This window comes from Pinus tabuliformis, chromosome 2_2 (assembly GCF_031772625.1).
Source record: "Pinus tabuliformis cultivar Carrire ecotype Pingquan chromosome 2_2, CPIR1, whole genome shotgun sequence".
NCBI lineage: Eukaryota > Viridiplantae > Streptophyta > Pinopsida > Pinales > Pinaceae > Pinus > Pinus tabuliformis.
The window spans coordinates 1,120,577,828-1,120,597,213 of record NC_142300.1 but is presented as its reverse complement, the minus strand read 5'-3'; the positions used below and the strand labels follow the sequence as shown (position 1 = coordinate 1,120,597,213).

Below are 19,386 nucleotides of genomic sequence, written 5' to 3'. Positions count from 1 at the left end.
ACTTTAGTGTCCGACTTAGCCGTGACCTTAAAATTGAATAATAATAATTCAAATAAATAAACATATATACATAATTTTGATTTTTTCTTAAAATTGAATAATAATAATTCAAATAAATAAACATATATACATAATTTTGATTTTTTTTAATTTTATTTTTTAAATAGACATTATTTATGAATTCAACCCTAAAGATTCATAAGTAAACTTGTTTATAAAAATGGATTGGCCAGCGAAAAAAAGAGAAAACTTGTTAAAAGAATTTGAGCGTTATGAGAAAATAAGAACCAACGTTACCACACAACCAATCCAATTAAAAAAAATAAAAATTCACAAGAATAATAATCACAGTTACTTGCAACTCACCTCATTTAAAGGCCCAATTGAAATGCAAGAACACCATCCCATAAAAATCACCCCAAACCACGACTTGAAAACTCATTGTTTACAGCTACACTTACCTACCAATAAGAATCATCCCCAAACCACTAATGGAAAATTCATTGTTTACAGCTACACAAATGAAGCATACAACAACCACTCTCCATTCGTTTACACGCCGAAACACTCTTTCACATGGCTTCGCCCCAGCCCCACCCTCCCAAGCGCTGGAAGAGCACGCAAGGCCGAGAGTGCAAACATGTGTCAATATAAAAACTCAGAAATATAATCAATACTACTAGAGACAAATAAACATATAGACTAGGCAAGGCAACAAAATTCACAGAAGTAGAACTACACCTAAACATCTGCATATAATTTTCCCTTCAAAGTTAGCAAGGGTTTGTTCAGACGGGCCTACAATTGGATCAGCTCCTGCAGATCGGATCTATCTGGCTGTCCGTAAATGAAATTTTTAGGGCGATTGGATCGGAAAAGTTACAGACGAACAATTCAAAATCCTGGATATTATCTATCAGGGACAAAGGGAAGAGCTCTGTAAATAATACAGACAATGAACGCCAGGAGCCCTCCCAAGTATCGCCACGATGGGACATCGCCATTGCCTCTGGGAATGGATTGGAGCCCTCCCCCTCGCAAATGGGTAACAATTCATCCATTCTTTCATTTTAATTTTCAGTTTTGATATCCTTTTCTGTGGCAGGACGATTGAGATTTCATCGAATTCTCTTTTTATTTGTATATTCACTGCTTCTGGTGTTGCAAATTCGATTTCTTCGAGGACCCGATGTTTGACTAGGAGGAAATGATGAAAGACATAGGAAGGTTTTTTATCTAGATCATAGCTTGGATGGATCCATGGTGGATCTTTAGGGAGTTGAAGTTGTGGCTAAACTGAGTCGGGCAAACCCCAATTGCTTTTAATTGCTCGTTTACATTTAATGCCCAATTAAACATCTGGTTTACTCGACTGTAAACATGTTTAAAATATGTTGGTTTTAGAATTTCAGACTGCGTTCGGAAATTTCCATTATGAGTTTTCCTAGCATGTTGAGATTCTCGGTCATGCCTGCTCGTGATGCCACTGGAATAATTTTCGGTTAAAAATGTAATCAAGGGCTATGTGATGAAGACTTTGTGGCCAAATTAGTAGAGTCTACCAATTGGGTTGCTGTTCAACAGTGCAGGCAGTAGCGTGCGTTGACTCGGACACCCACCAAGGTTCAATTCTTGCAGAGGCACGAACAAACGGCTGCGTTGAATCAGGTGCAAGCCCTGTGTTATTTGGATGGAAGAGTAACTCTGGTTACAGAGGCTTAGCTGAATGGAAGTGCCTGTGATTAAATAGTTTGCTCTTTGAGGGCTGTCTTGCTGGTGAAAAAGGGCCACTTGTGGTGCTTGACGGATCCGGTTTGATGATAATGCTTCTAGAGTTTAAAGGAGGCGCTTGCTTTTTTATTTTATTTTATTACTTTTTATAATTAAATTTTAAGTCAAAGATCGAGAAAACTTTTAGGTTGGCTTCGAAAGGTCTTGAAGTCTGTCAATATTATCCAAATTCTTAAGTTGGGTGACAGGGTAAATTTCCTATTTAAAACAAATTCTATCTAAGAAGCGTAATGTACATCAATCTAAACTAAAAGCTGCCATGGTAAAATTTTATATGAACTGCATTAGTAGATAAAGTTTGTGGGTAGCACATGTTCATTATCTTGGAGGCAGTTGTCTGGTTGCTTAGATATGCCTTTGTATTTCGAATTTGAAAGTTTTGCGGGAATTTTCATTGTGTGATAGGCCTTCCTGGGATACTGCATTAACTGAATTGGCCACCACACATGACTTTGATTACACCACGCTTGTATCCCAAGATCAGAGTTCCAATACTTGAGACTCCCTTGCCACAGCTGCCAAAATCCCGTTGTGTTGGGTTGTGCCTGTTATTTGTGCTTTTTTTGGCTGCACCTCCTACGCCTATGGGTGGGCTTCTACAGCTTCTGTTGTACTCGTGTTTCTCTTACGGGTGCACTTCTGTGCTTTGTTCTTGTGCCCATTTATTTCTATAGACTACCAAGATTTTACGCTGTTACAACACTTTTGTTTGCTACATTGTGTAGACAAAGAATATCTAGCATGTTTGGAAATAGAATTTGGATATTTGTGTTCTCAAATAAGGTGTTTGGTCTACCGAGTACAAGGATGCAATTTGCTTGGAACTACGACCCTTTGCAGCGAGGCACTTGTCTTGAATTTTTGCTCATTTGCTAACAATGAACCAAGTTGGGACACTGATGGCACCCAACAATTGTTAATGCATTTATATGTAGAAATTAATCATGCATAAACATATTTTATAATAATTAACTGTTCCAATTCTTTCAAATATTCCACAATGAGATTTTCCATCAACTAACCATTCCATTAACAAAATTGAAATAGGCAACAAAATTCAAGGAATTAATTTACAAAAGACAAATCTATTTTTCTAAAATATTTATCCACCAAATCAGTTGTAGTCTGTAGCGTAGTGATTCAACTCCTAGCTGTAGGCACCTATTGTAGATGGCACCTCCAAGTCGGGCCATTATTAGACTGCAAGGGTGAAGGAAAGCCACTTGGATCTATCTCTCCCTCATTCCGTCCCACAATACTCTTGACTAGACCAATTTACCACACCATATGATATTCTAGGCGCCTCACCAATGTTGAATAAGCCACAAGTCTCTTTCTCTTTGATAATCAGAACACCAACTCGTGCATTTCCTTTTTTGATACATAGTCCTTTAGAAGTTCAACTTATCAAGTACTTTAGTGTATGAATGCAGAGTCCAATTGCTAATTGATCTTTGGGAGAACTTGGTATGGTAGTTTTTGGCTCAAATTCCAGTAACAAACCAACAACTGCATGTGGGTAAATGGTGCCATCTTCCCCTAGCCTCTATATTCACTCTACAACTAGGGATTTCTCACCAAGAACATTCCATCTCCTTCTTCCACCTATAGGCTATGATACGAGCATAGTACCAATAATGTGAATACTCACACACAAGCGAATATAAGAGATCAAGTATGCAAGTATAAGAGAGGAGATTCAACGTTATACATAAGTTGTACACTTATCTCTGTTACTATATATAGAGCATAGTTTTAAAACTTGGAACTGATCATTGAAGCGACCACCTATGAAACCAGGTTTCTTCATGGGCTCGAATTGACTTGGATCAATCTGGATTCTATGAACTGGCTTTTAAGAAAATACATAAAATACATAATATCTTTATGAAAAAATTATTTTTAAGATTCCAAACCATCAGAGACAAGATGCAAAGTTTGTTCATCTATACACCATGTAAGGGTGAATATACCAAAATGGCACTGGGCGCAATGCATATCAACAACAAGATACAGTTTAATGGGGTGTTAAATAGTCCCTAGACTAGTCCAAAAACCATGCTACAAGCTATTGGGCCACTGCCCTACTAAAAATCACTGATCACTCATCAAACTCATCACCACTATTAGAAATGGGATCATAAACAGAAGCTACATAAACATCATTTGGTTTGTCTCGGACTCCTTACAAACATCTGCAACCTTAGTAGTAGCAGTAGTTGTAATAATACAATGCCTAGCAAAAGCATGAGTGGGGATCCTAGCCTAAAAGCCAGCCTATACACTCATTTAAAGTCTGCTTGTGTGGGGTTCATGCAGCCTAACTTGCTCAGGTGGCTCAAGATGGGACTGGCTGATTTGGGTTTGTTTGATAGTAAACTGGTACAAGCCAGCTCACTAGTTCGGGTTGTTGGTCAATTTGGTACTTGGCCCTGTCCAACTGACTGGTTTGACCAGTTTCGGTTCGGATTGGGCTAGGTTTTAGAACTATGATATGGAGTACAAAATTGTGGGGGAGTGATCAAAGTTGACCATGTCTCCAATAAGATAGAATCAATTGGGTGACCAGTCAATTTAGATTAAGTCACCTAAAAAAGGTAAGGTTAAAGTTCAAAATAGAAAAGTACAAATCTGTAACATCTTTCTTTTCGTGGTGCAATTTTTTTCAAACACGAGCTTCGTCACTCCTTTTGTTCCAATCATGTGACAACATCTTTAGTTTCACTTTCACACTGACAGTTCTGTCATCTACACTATTGGAAGTTTGTGACAGAAATAGTAATATGAACTTTTCAAAAGTGCTTACTGTGTCTTCCATCTTTTGTTTTGATATCTACTTTATTGCATATATTCTTTTATAATGAAGTTCTTCAGTCTTGATTGAACCAATGCACACTCCTCTTTACGATATGTGATACATAGCTGAAGTTAGCATAAAACTGAGCGCATTTATTCTGAATGTTGGTTTGACTCCATTTGAAGTCACTCCTAATTGAATGTGAGCAAGACATCCGGCCTTTTTTAAGAGCTTCAAGGATTTATAACAATGATTGACAATGGTGTTTTTGATTTTGGTAGACTGGACGCGATACTATTTGGCCACATGATCCACGGACTGGATGGAGTTTTTGTGTGATGATTCCTTCGTGGGTTGTCCTTCCTGAAGCAAAAACTGCAGATGGTACCTTGATTAATCCCACAGTGGTAAGCAGAATGCTCTTTAATGTTCTCAAGCATTTTGTAACCACAATTTCATGATCTATGCCTTTTTAATTTCTATCATGCCGGGATTCACTATTTTTTTGTTTCTTATTTTTGCTTTTGGTGAACTAATTGGATATTTTCTGTTTTTCACTGTAACATAAATAAAGGAAAAGGATATGTCAATGATTGAGTTGAAAAATTTGTGTCAGGCTAACACTTTGAAAGGAACACAAAGTGATAAAAAACAATGAAGGTTTTAAATGGGCTATGGATTTTTAACACGTATACATTTCATGTACTCGTCAAGATATGATATGTGACACTATTGTTTTTCTCCCACTCATAATTCTTCTGTTTGTGTTTGATTTTATTGCTGGTAATGGTTATTTCTCCGCTTTGTATACGTTTTAAAATCTTGTCTCTCTAGAAATATACCATAGTGGAGTGCTAGAATATGAAAGGTAGAAGAGTAGGTTCCAGATCTGGTATGCAAATGACAGATAGCTTGGTTTCTACTGTCATCCTTGCAACAACCTAGAAGTGAGAATGGAACTGGGTTGTGAAATCACTTGACATCTATGATATATTACTTGAAGTGTTAACCATTTTGCAATGTTGATCTTGATCTTATTCAACTCATAATCTATACAATGCATGTGATGAACATAGATGGAAGTGATGCTCAATATACAAAATGATTTTTCAAATGAGAAATGGGGAGCAGCCATATTATTGAATCCTTCCTCTTCCTCCTAGATAGTCCTGTATAGATATCTGATTTGCATCTTTCTCGAGGACATATTTAGATCCTTCATGGATATGGATTGGGGAAGGATATAGCATCAATCTAAATAGGTTCTGATCTGGATATGTTTTTGACAGATTCATGTCTTATCATGCACATGCAAGCCAATTAATAGCCATATGTATGAACAAATTTATGAGACTATTTTTGGTTCTTGCTGCACAGGAAGCTTTTATTTTTTTGAATAAATTCTGTGTATATAATACAGAGAACATAGAAGTACAAGATCATAGAGAGCATCTGCCTTAATGGAATTAGGGGTGCAGTGACCTGAGAATGAGCACTAGCAGAAATATCTTTGGCATCCCTAATCAACAAAATCTTTCACCCTAGTTTGAGCCGATAATTCATCAAATCCTGTGTTCCAAAAATACGTGATCGTTGAAAAGTACAATGCCAGGTTTATTGCGAGATATAAGATAAGATAATTTTCGTAATGTTCAACAAATGACCACCAAGTTAGGTTAATGGGACTAAAACATACATCTAGAGTAAATATAATCAGGAAGTGCAAGAATAACTCCTGAATCAATAGCAAAAGAAGATGAAGAACAAAGTTTAACTAATAAAAAATTATCGACCTTCTACGGTTTATCCCAAATCCTAGCTTTCTTTGTCTTCTTAGGGCATAAGTTGAACCCTATCCTCACCTTGAATCCCCTCAAGAACCCTAGTGCTTAAGACAAAGAGAGCAAATACAAATGAAGAAGAGTAGAATGAGACGAGTTCACTCTGGCTCACATCTCTAACACAAGTTTGTGATCACATGAGTGGACAACATTGAAGTGATAAAAGACCCTCCTTTCCCTTTATCTATATGAAAGCTGAAGGAGGCCAGTGATAACAAGTGGACCTAGTCCACTACAAGTAACCTGACTAAACAATAGATAAGCCCACATGTGAAGTGCTCCAACTCTAAGTGACACAAGTCATGCTCCAAGGTGAGCACATCCAACAAGCAAGGGTCCAAGGTTGAACCTTCCTCAAGAAGCTGTAATGTCCCAAAGTAGGAGAAACAATGGATATCAAAAACGCGCACTAAGCTACAACAAAATTTTAAACATGCAACACAAAATTCACATAGCAAATATAAATCAGTAAACAATAGAACAACAACCATAAATCTAAGCCATTTTATTTTATTTTCATCTATAATTGAGTAAAATGGAGTGGAATGATAGTGAGCCACAAAAATCGAATGGCTGAAAATACTCAATCTTCCCAAAGGTAAGCACCTCCAAAGCCCAACGAAAATTCTTCTTCAATCTTGCAGCAATAATCAACTCCAACAACCCACAAAACACCCAAGCTCAACCTCTGTGCAGGAAACAACCAGTAAACACCAACACAGGCCCAAGAAAGAGAAAATTCAGCTCCCCAAACTTCAGCACTTTTAGCCTGGAAAATTCCCAAGAGAAACTCGTCCTCCTCAAAGGATTTTTTTTGCAAAATCTCTGGCCCGGAGGACACCAAATTCCAGCTCCTCAAAGCACCACGAAAACTCTAATTGCGTCCTCCAAAAATTCGCACTAGCTGAAGATGCTCTGCAATAATCCACCAAAAATGCCAAATCCTGTTCAAAATCTCTCTTCTAGAGTGACACTCGAAGTTCATTGAAGAAGAGTTGGGATTTGTGCTTGGAAAACCCTTGTGCTAAACAACACTGGTTTGCTTGGCCAAGCAACTCAAGCAAACTCTCCAATTTTGAAAATGAAATGCCAAAATGATGCCAAGAATGAGGCTCTTCCTTCCTTTTATAATTGTTGCTCACCCTTTGCTTGTGGGCTCCACCAATTCGGCCCTTGCTTTTCTCATTCCCTTTTCCCTTGTGGTTTGATTTCCCTTTCTTGACCCCCACAACTTAATGCCACTTTAATTTTTTTTTCTTTTCCTAAGTTGAGCCTTCCTTTTTCTCCAGAATTAAATTAATACCTCCACAACTTGTTTTTTCCTAAATTTTATTTGTCATAGTATTATATTAATCGCCAAAATTGCAAAATTGAGAATCCCCTTCGCAAAATTTTTAATTGGGGACATGACAGTGCTCCCCTCCAAAATGTTGCTTGTCCTCAAGTAACTGCAATGCTGGATGCTGTAGAATTTGTTCTCCCTCCCAAGTGGCATCCTCCTCTGGTAGGTCCTTCCACCTGACATGATATTTTGTGATGGTCCTGTTCTTGAGCCTCCTCTCCCTCTCCTGCAGTATGGCCTCAGGTATTAGAATCAGATGTCCCTCATCGTCCAAGGGTGGCAGTTCTGCTATAGCTGTAACTTGTTGTCCCAAGGCCTTTTTCAGGCAAGGCACATGGAACACAATATTCACCTTGCTTCCCAGTGGAAGCTCCAACATGTAGGCCACCTCTCCAACTCGTTGGATCACCCTATACGTCCCATAAAAATGTAGTTTGAGCTTCTTAGCTCCCTTCTACTTCAGTGTGGATTGTCTATACGACTAGAGACGCAAGAAAATTATGCCCCCAACCTCAAAATGTCTCCCCACACGGTGCTTGTATGTATAAATCTTATGCTGATTTTGCGTTGTCTGCAAGTTATCCTTGAGAGCCCTTGGGATTTCCTGGCTCTCCTGTATCCAATCCTTTGCCCCTAGGGCTCGACTGTGGCCAAAAACCATGTCAACAAACGATAATGCATCATAACCATAAAGGACACGAAAAGGATTACTCTCCCATGGGCATATGTTGAGTGGTGTTGTAGCATTACTCTCCCATTGAAGCCACTTCACCCATGCTTGATGTTGCCCTGTCACGCAATTCCGCAAATACCGCTCTAGCCATTTATTCACAATCTCTTTCTGCCCATCTATTTGGGGGTGGTAGCTAGTGCTAGGAGTATGCTCAGTGCCCACCAATCTGAATAACTCCTGCCAAAACACCCCCATAAATCTGGGATCTCGGTCATTGATGATGGTCTTGGGAAGACCATGCAACCTGAATACCTCCCTGGAGAAGAGCTCAACTATCTATGAGTTTGAAGATCTGGATGGAATGACGAAGAAGTGAGCAAACTTGGTCAGTTTGTCCACCACCACATATATGCAATCACACCCTTGAACAACTGGAAGTCCGGTGATAAAATCTACAGATATGCTCTCCCACTTCTTCTCTGGATTAGGAAGAGGCTAAAGTAAACCAGTTGGATATGTCTATTCTCCTTTATTCCTCTAGCGAACATCGCGCTCCTGTACGTGCCTCAGAACATTTTCCTTGAGGCCTCTCCAAGTAAAACGCTCTCTGATGGTCCGACAGGTTTTGAAAAACCCCTAATGGCCTGCTATAGGTGAGTTATGTGTTGCATGCAAAATATTTTCCTTCAATTGTGAGCTTGGCACCAATTATATCCCGTCCTTATAGTATATGACCTCATCCAACACTCGATATCTGTCATCTCCAAAAATACCATCCAAGATCTCGAATGCCTGTCGATCCTTGGAGTACTCTACTAGCAATTGCCCCCTCCTATCCTGGGTGATTCCATAAGTGACCATCGCAGGTCTGCTAGATAGTGCACCTGCCACCACATTACGCTTGCCCTTGACGTACTCATTCTTCTTACTCACCCACTTTTGTTGCCTCTCCTAAAGCTCCTTTTGCCCCAAAAAGAATCAAAGACTGTTGTGATTAGTCTTCACCTTGAACCTATTACCCACCAAACACTGTTGGAACTTGGGCGACGCATGCATTATGGCCAACATCTCCTTATCATAGATGGAATATAATCTCTCATTTAGCTGTAGCTTCCAGCTCTCAAATGCAATGGCTATAGCTTCCGGCTCCCAAATGCAATTGAGTGGCGTCCCTGCGTCATAACTGCTCCCACACCCTCTCTTGATGCATCACACTCCAATACAAAGGGTTGTGAAAAATCAGGTAAATCCAAAATTGGACAACTGCTCATCACCTGCTTGAGGTGCTCAAAAACCTCTTGTGCCACGTCTGTCCATTCAAATGCTCCCTTCCTTGTCAAGTCTGTGAGTGGTGCTGCCAACTGTGAAAATCCCTTCGCAAACTCCCTGTAGTAAGTGCATATGCCCAGGAAACCTCGCAACTCTGTCACATTCCTAGGTGTAGGCCAATCCAAGATAGCCCTGATCTTCTCTTAATGGACTCTGAATTCATCCTCTTTGATTAGATGCCCGAGATACAACATCTATATCAAACCAAAATCACACTTGGACATCTTGGCGTAGAACTTGTTGTCACCTTCTACAAAATGTGTTCCGGCTGTAAAAAATAGTCCATTGGAAAGTGCTCTGAACAAGCTTTCCAATGGTATGTGGAAGTCTGAAAATGGACTTCTAGATCAGAAGATATGGGCAGTTGAAGTTTAAGGGGTTTTGTTGCCTTTGAAAGGAAGGAAGGAGAGGAGCATATCGGAGGTCCAAGACGTGTTGCAAATTGCAAATCGGAGGATCAGGCAGTAGGGCACATCCGCGATCGCAATATCAGAGGTCCCGCAATATTGGAGGTCCAGGCCATATCGCATATCGGTGATTGGCGTTTTCAAAATTTCAACCTTCAACCTTAACAAAGTTGCGATCGGTGAATGCCGATAGTGTTAAATCGTCGGGATTGTGCCTTCAGTGTTGAAGCACTGGGAAAGACTGAAGATGAATTAACAAAGGATTTTAGTGAAAAACCAGAGCAGGTTCGGGCCTTTTCTCTCCTCTAACGGGACACGTGGTAATGTAAGATTGGTTCCGATGAGGGACACGTGTTGAATAGTGATTGGTTTCGCTAAGCTACGTGGTGGCTAACGTCATCATGACATGGCTTTATGGTGGACACGTGGTAGGCAGATTCGCCATTTTCAGGGGTCATAAAAGGCCAAAAAAGGGTGACATGTGTCACCACTAAGGAAGTGCCAAGTGGCAAGGATGATGTCACATCACACATCGCATATCGGAGGTTGATGGATATCGGCATTTTGTAGCAGTGGTCACTTGAAAATCGTTGATAATGGAGCTCTGATACATGGCTAGCCCATGGTCAAGAGGAACTTAAAGAACCAGGGGCGGAGAGTAGTTTATAAAGGAAAAGTAGCTCCTGGGCAGGAACATAAGGCCTTAGCGCCTTAAGGCTAAGCATGCAGTCACAACCCTTGGTCTTTTGGAGAGAAATGCGGGAAGGACCAAACACCAAGGAGCTCATCCAATCGGAGGTCGCTCATCCAATCGGAGGTCGACAATCGACGGATTTGAATGCCGCACCACTATGAAGATTGTGATATGGGACTTCTTCGATAATGCACTACAGCGACACTACAAGGCATAAAGGGGCTCCGATTGCATGATACTGAAAGTTTAGAGGGATGGATGAGTTGGTAGCTATGATTCCTGAGCAACACAAAGGCCATCATTGTTAATCGCTCCCAGCTCTAGAGAGTGGGAAGTTCTTTCAGTTCAGGCAAAAAGCGACAAGGGAACCGACTCAGTAATGTAAGAGGCATAATGTGGCAGAGACGTGGCTTGATCAGAGGCCATCATAGGAAGTGGCGTGGAGATATTTTGGCTATAGTCATCATTCAGTTTTTTCCCATGTTTTGTTATTGAGTTGTTTTGTTAGTCTGTTATTATTGTATTTTAAAGAAAAATAATCATTCTGTTGCAATGATTTGGGTGACAAAGCCTTGCACGCCGAGATAGCTAGTGGATCGGACAGCTGTAGCTCAGGCTGGATATTTTGTAATTGTTTTCAAACTCTCCCTCTCCTTATAAAAGGAGGGAAGAAACACTTAAGAAGGGTTCAAATTTTTCTGGAAATACTTCTCTTAAGAGAAAGGTTACTTGGGAGTGCGAGCGAAAACGGGGAGCGAGAGCGACATTTTCAGAAGTTCCCTGTTTGGGAGCTATTTTTATGATATATATATATATATATATTTAAATTTTTTTTTTTGTTATATTTTTTTATATTTTGATGCATATATGTCAACAAAAGCATGTAGAATGATGAATTAGATATAAAAAACATAGATTGAACCATCTAACAACAATCATCTAGAAGTTATAATCTTCATTAACCACGTCCACAATTTAGTAACATACAACATATTGAGTCTCATGATTCATTAATCTTAAAGTTTCAAGCTTTCAAAATTCAATATATAACATTTATCCTAATTGATCACCAAAGTTGTACTTGTAAGTTAAGTGTAACCATTACAACAAAGAATATCTAACATGAAATGAAACAACTTTCAACTTTCACGAAGCATCATATTCATAATTCATTACCAATGAGTTATAATTGCCAACTTCAAACTTCAAACTTAAATTGTCATAATCATATATTGTTTACAAAAAATATCATAATAAATATGAAAGAGTCAATAGTTATTAAAACTACTAGAAACTAGAAAATTCAAAAGACAAGTAAATCTATTATCTACAACTTCCTCTTGCCGCCACGAGAAATGTCTAATTTCTGAGCAGGTCGTGGTGGTCTTCTAGGAGTCTCCTCCTGCACAGTCCCATGACCAGAACCAGAAGCCACATGCCCTCCACGTGAGGATGTAGATGGAGGAGGCGACGACAACAAAGGAACAATACTTGGAACTCGAGCACTGGCACTGCTACTAGATGGTGGGGGTGGCATGGTTGTTCTTTCATTTTCATCTCTCATAAGCTCTTCTTCCAATTCTTCAAGATGTATAGTGCCATCCTCCAAATTATCGTCCTCTGGGTGGTTGTCCCAAATTTTATATGTTGGATCCTCATAAGCATGATCACAGTAATGAATCAACAACCTCAAGTTGTAGTGCACATAAACCAATCTTTTTGCCCGGCTTTCATTTAGTTTGTTTCTTCTCACATTATGTATGAAGCTGTAGGTGCTCCAACACCTCTCTACAGAAGAAGTATTTACAACCTGTGAGAGAACTTTTTTTGCCAATTTTGGCAAATGTCCCATCCGCGATATGCTTCCCACCATGTGAGAGCATCAAATTTGTCTCTATCCTCCATTGCATGCAAAAAACCAAACAAACCAGTGCAATTGAAGTATCTGCCTAATTCAAGATGCACATTAGCACCCTCCACCCTGTTAGGTATCAAATTGTCTAATGCTTCCAAATATCCTGTAGATACCTCTTCATTTGTATGGGGTTTGAACCTAATTCTAGCCCCAGGTGCAGGTTGGCCCAACTAAGATGGAGAGTAGTATTTTGGCGTAAGGATATATGCCAAAGCATGTAGTGGAACATTAAGTTTATTCCACCGTGTACACACACAATCGTGAATCAGCGTATACAAGTTGGGATCATCTTTCTAAAGTATATCTTTTATTTGCCCCAACATGGTATCCATCCGCTCATACACCTCCCCAATCAATGGTTTATCTGTATCTGCAAAATGAATCATGTGATAAATGGGCTTGGTGAATTCCAGTACTTGCCTCACATGTGCCCAAAACAGACCATCAAGAGCGGTCTCCTCCACCTGTTCAAAACCTTGCTTGTCAGTTGCATTTGTAGCCCTGTCCTTTAATACACGTTAGTGTGGACTTGATACCATGCTAACCAATGACTCTCTTACCTTCAAAAGGCGCCTGAAGGTGAGGTAATAGCTAGCAAATCTAGTCTTCGCAATCTTCAAATAACTCCAATCTTGAGTGACTGCAGAAATGCCCATGGGTATTGCTATGATTTGTAATAAATTTTATCATTTGTTTGCCTCTCTTTTACAAATCACCAATCCATTTATATTGTTGGTTTTTGTTCTTAATAATATCATGCAACAAAAGGTTCTTTGTGTGAACCAAACACCTAGACCAAAATATGTTGGGGTATTTATCCTCAATAATTGCTCCCGTTGCCTTACAATTAGCAGCATTATCAGTGATGGTGTTGCAATGTTGATGACGGTCTTGAACTTATTTGAATAATCATATGTTGAAAGAAAGATGGTACCACTAACAGACACAACATGAACACTTATCAATGGCTTGCCTTTTACATTTGTCCATCCATCAGATACAATGAACACCCCATGATCAGTCCAAGAATTTGTCATTCTACCCAAAGTATGTGATAGTTTTTCTTTTTCATGATCAAGTCCAACCGTTCTAGCCTTGTCATACCTAGGGCTCTTGTATCTTTTAGGGGCATCATTTATGGTAGAAACCATTTCATGCAATAAGGTGATCGAAGAACATTGAATGGTGTCCCACATGCATAGAGAAACCAGTAAACTTTCGAATCCACATCATTCCTACACCCTTCATCAAGGAAATATGATATGGTTCTACGCCTTAAAGAGATGTTTGGTGACCCTGTGCCTCCATATCCATTGCCATAGGATGATGCTGAAGGGGTTCTTCATGCGTGTTGATGTGATTGTGAGCTATGTTCAAAGAAACCCTTTGATTTGTTAGATTTATATTGGGCGTCCTCCTCTTCCCTTATGTATTTGGCTCTATCTGTTGTTGACACACTTGCACAAGTTTTGATTCTTATTTGTTTATCTCCATCCCCTGGCCTTTTCCCACAGAGGTGCTTTCTGGCACGGGTGTATGAACCTGTGTAAGTATTGTTACAATGGGGGCAGTGAAATTTAGTGGTTCCACCCCCTTTCCCTGTTTTAGGCCTAGAAACATATTTCCACAATGGCGTTTGGTCTTGTTAGTTTTTTGGGTTGAATCATGTTCTCTCTCTTCCTCCTCACCAAAGTACTCCTCTCTGGATTTTCATCAAATCCACTATAACCCACTTCTTCATCCTCTTCTTCATGTTCAGCCCTCCTTTTTCTACTCTCCAACACCATAATAACCAAAAAAGGAACCAAGAAGAAGAAAATGCCAAACCATATAACTATGATGTTTGAAATTTGAAGTTTTGAATCTGCGAAAAAATGGATGAATGAGAATGGGAAATAGAGAAATTTATTTATTTAGCAATGAACATAAAAATAGTGCTAGATTAGAGTGTAGATCCTACCTCTTTGGCCTTCAATCTCAAGATCCAATCTCCCCTTGCAAGCTCCTCAAACTTGTTGAAATTTGGTACCGGAGGACAGGTGGTTCCCTAAGGCTTTGATCTTTGGCCTAGGGAAAAGTGTCCAAAAGAATTTATTTTTTTCTTCTAAAGCGACTTTAAAATTTTTATAAAGTCAAATTTAATTTAAAAGTGACTTTAAGTGATAAAGTTACTAAAGTCTAATTTTAAAGTGATTTTAATAAAGTCAATGTAAAATTAGAAAGGAAAAGTGACTTTGGAAATAAATGACTAAGTGAGTCTTTATTAAAGTGGGGTGAATTAAAAAATAGAAAGTGAGATTTAAATGAGCATTTAATCTCAGCTTTAGATCTCAATCTATTTCAACCATTGGATTTAGGGATTACCCAAAAGTCACTTAGGGTTAGATTAAGGGAGGAAAATGAGGAAAATGTCATTCATTCTTTCATGAGCAGATTGAGAGAAGGAGAGCAAGAGAGCAAGGGAGATTTCTGGACAGTGAGGAGGAGGAGTTTCAGCAAGTCCATACAGCGGAGTTTCAACAAGTCTGTACAGCGGAGTTTCAGCAAGGCGGAGTTTCAGCAAGTCCGTACAGCGGAGTTTCAGCAAGGCGGAGTTTCAGCAAGTCCGTACAACGGAGTTTCAGCAAGTCCGTACAGCGGAGTTTCAGCAAGTCCGTACAACGGAGTTTCAGCAAGTCCGTACAGCTGAGTTTCAGCAAGTCGAGGGCAGAAATCCGTACAGCTGTACTGCTATTTTTTCGAGGAGGCCGTACAACATTTATTGCTGTTCTGTTTTGCTGTTTGCAAGTTTTCCCAGTTGGCTGTGAGGCACGGAAAACGAGATAAGTTGTAAAATTTGCTTGCTGATTTTTTGTTGAATATTTCTCACTGTAAAAAGCATTTTTCAAAAATAAGAAAGAGCTCTCGAACTGGTTTTCCCCAAGAGTTGTAGGGGGTTTTTCCAGGGTCACCTTGACCAAAAATCACTGTGTTTAAATGAGTTAAATCGCTGTTTGTATGTGCTGATTTTTATATTTCTGCATTTTCCAGCATTCTGTAAAATTTCTAGAATTTGTGTTTTCAGCAAAATTTATTTTCCAGTTGTTGAATGTATGGATATGGGAAAGGGCATTTAACTATTTTGGAGAAATAAGGTGGAACTGAAAACCGGGGTGGGAAATGAGAAATTTTTTTACAAAACTCCTCCAAGCTCCTCTCTCCAAGTTTCAAACTCTCTCTTGCTCCAAACTCTCTTGCTTTCTCAATGGATGAAGTGAATAATGTGAGGGGAGAGGGTCTATTTATTCCCCCCCCCCATTCCCTCTCTCCTCTCCCCTTTTCCCTCCCTTTCCCCCTCTCTCTACGTTGCCATCGCCATCCCTCTTGTTCGCATGGGCTTCCTTTTCACCGGGTGGGAGCGATTTTTTCAATGGGGGAGCGGTCGGGAGCGATGGCTCTCCCATTGAGAAAATCGCTCCCGGAGCGGCGAGAGCTAATTCGCTTCCGAAAAAACCAGGGAGCGAATTTCTTTTGTCGGGAGCTTGAGTTGCTCCCGCCAAGAGTGCGAATTGGGAGTGGGATTGGGGGGGGGCGCTCCCCTGCAACCCTGCATAAGAGACCTTTTCTTGGTTTCATAAAGGCATGTATTGACCTTGATGTACGTTGGGTTTTTCTTAGAAGATTAATACAAGATTTGTGGTGATTCCAACTTATTGGATTGCAGTATGTTCTTCTCCCTCTGTATTTTCATGTGTTAAAAATATTCTTCACAGATTGCATGTTAAGTAGCAGCTAGCCATATTTCCCTTTGGATGCATTCATTTAAATCAAACCATTGATGGATAATGCCTGTATTAATGTGGAACTTCAGTCTTTAAAAAGCGCTCTGTGCATCTTAGCATTCCATAAGCATTTCCTCACTTTCACTTCTGTCCAAATCTAAATGTACAAAATTCTTAACGTTTAAGCTCTGTATGATAGATTTCTCCTTTACAGCGTTCTACCATTACATCTGTCTCAACAATTAATTTGCTGCAAATTCTTAATCTGATTTGGCCACCACTAGTTGAGTATTATTCCTTGTGTATTCCTATGTATATGATGCTTCATACCCTGTATCTTTATGAATGGTTATGAATCAATCCTATTTGAGTTACTTGTGACAAACTATAGTGCTGTAAGTCTTTAAGTCAAATCTGACTAGCACTCTCTAAGATGTCCTAGGCACTGGTCTCCCTTCAACCCAGAGGTTGTCTCTAGGAAGCTTCCATATCTCTTGAAGCACTTGTGCGGCAAGTGATAGAAAAAGCAACCACAAAACTGTTGCTCCAAAATGCGCAAGACCTCTTTCAAGTGATGCAGATGCTCCTCCCATGCCCTACTGTAAATCAAAATGTCATCAAAGAATACCAGCACAAATCTGCGCAACTGCTTGCGAAACACATGGTTCATGCAACACTGAGATGTGGCTGGTGTGTTGGTCAACCCAAAGGGCATCACCAAGAACTCAAAATGTTCGTAGTGGTATTTGAACGCAGTTTTCAGGATGTCTTGCACCCGCACTTCAATCTGATGATACCTCAAATGAAAATCTATCTTAAAGAAGTATTTAGCTCCTCTAAGCTCATCCATCAACTCATCAATGCGTGGGATCGGGTACCTATTCTTCAGTGTCTTTTTGTTTAGGGCCTTGTAATCAATGCACATGCAGAGTGTCCCATACTTCTTCTTCACCAACACAACTAAAGAAGCAAAGGGACTAGAACTGGGTTTGATGTGTACTAAGGCCAGTAACTCCTGTATAGCTCTCTTGATCTCACCTCAACATCACTTGGGATGCTTGTATGGAGTGGTGATGATTGCATGCACACCCTCCTCCAACTCTATAGTGTGCGCAAACCTTCTGTTTGGTGGACAACTTGGGGAATGTCCCCGAATACTACCTGATGCATTCTCTAGTAATGCCAAAACATTTGGATGTGGTTGCTGCTGCTTGTCTCAGAAATGCGCAAATCTACTGCCCTTCTATATCTCCATGTCTCAAATCGGCCTCCATCCTATGGGTTGATACAGTCTGTGGCGGATATGAGTGCATACCCCTCAATATTACTAACTTCCCATCATATCCAGCTTCTTCCAGTTAGTAGTAACCCGCCCCAAGGAATATAACCACTGGACATCACCACGTTGGTATCTGGCACATCAACCACAAAGAAATGATCCGTCACCAAATAATTTCCCATGGTCAGGGTCATGTTGGGAACATATCTCGTGCATTGCATGGTCTGATCTCTTGGTACAAGCACTAAAAACACCTCGAATGTCTCTGAGTATGCCTCTTCGCTCCATTAACTGAGCATAAATAAAATTGTGGATTGCCCCACTGTCTACTAGCACTGAAACTTGTTGTCCCTTCACTGTGCCCTTGATTCGTAGTGTCAGATACTTCAGAACTCTCCGAAGTGAAGCAATGATTCCTCTGGTGGGCAAAAGAGGTCCTCCTCCCTGTGGTGGTGGTAATGGTAGTCCACCTCCCATGGTTTGGGGTCCTCCACCTCCTCCATCTAACTCTTGCTCCATCTCATCATCGAGCTCACTATTTGAATACACCTCAATGTAGTGGGCCTTGCCCTTGGTGCACTTATGCCCCGATGCCCATGGCTCCTAGCACGTGAAGCACAAATTCTTCCTATGGAGGTCCCTTCCCTTCTAGTCTCATCATCAAGCTGTCTACGCCTAACATCTCTATGTACCTGTCTGGTGTCTCGTCCCCCTTGGGGTGTAGTGTGTCTAGCAAGTATAGGGGCCTTGGTTTTGGGCAAGGCATCAATTGTGTCTCTGGCTCTAGGAGATGGCATCCTATAATGTTGTAGGCCTGTAAGCCCTCACCCAACCACGTAAGGGATCAACTAGCCCTTCAATGAACAACATGATCAGTCAAGTCTTTGAAATATCTATAACCATCACGGCCAATTGTTGGAACTCTGATATATAAGCTCGAGGACTACCAGTCTGTCTTAGATGTGTTAACTCCTTGATGTGCAATTTTGGATCCTTCCTATTAAACCTCTCAACCAACCTCCCGTTGAACTCAGTGTAGGAAGTAATGTGTATATGTCCAAGAGTGATCAAGCCATGGTACCACCATTCCTGTGCATCTCCCTCCAAATGCAGGGTGGCAAATCGAATAGCACCAGTCTCTCGCATGGGGTTCAAATGGAGGTAAGTGTCGAGCTTTTGGATCCATGCTCTAGCTGAGCTCTTGGTTGACCCTACTACCCTCTACATCTCCTGTTTTGACTGTTCTCCTCTATGTGATAATCCATCTCCCGTTTTGTGTCTCTCCTTGAGGTGAATAAACTCACCAAGAGACATGGCACACTAAATCCTGGGGTCTAACCCCTCATACTCATTAATCCTTGTCTCCACAGAGTGCACCAAATCTGCAACAGGATCTGGTTCCCTCTCTCTCATTGGCTCATCCCTCAACTGTGGCATAGTGGGTCGGCTAGCCTGGCCATGAGTAGGAGTATGTGGTTGCTGGAATGTACGCTCATTTGTGTGTTGGTTCCCACCTCCTGCTCTGGAACCTCCATCACCATTGTGCTCATGCTCAGG

The 19,386-nt window shown here is 40.4% G+C and overlaps 1 protein-coding gene across 1 annotated transcript in view; it reads left to right on the top strand.

Moving 5' to 3' along the window:
- Nucleotides 1-507: 507 nt before the first annotated feature.
- Nucleotides 508-19,386, top strand: part of LOC149197331 (PX domain-containing protein EREL1-like) — a 115,170-nt gene continuing 96,291 nt past the window's right edge. Inside the window, exons 1-2 of the mRNA XM_089408660.1 lie at nucleotides 508-1,045; nucleotides 4,870-4,995. Coding sequence (XP_089264786.1) covers nucleotides 956-1,045; nucleotides 4,870-4,995 — 216 coding nt within the window. The 5' untranslated portion in view covers nucleotides 508-955. The remainder of the gene's footprint in view (nucleotides 1,046-4,869; nucleotides 4,996-19,386) is intronic.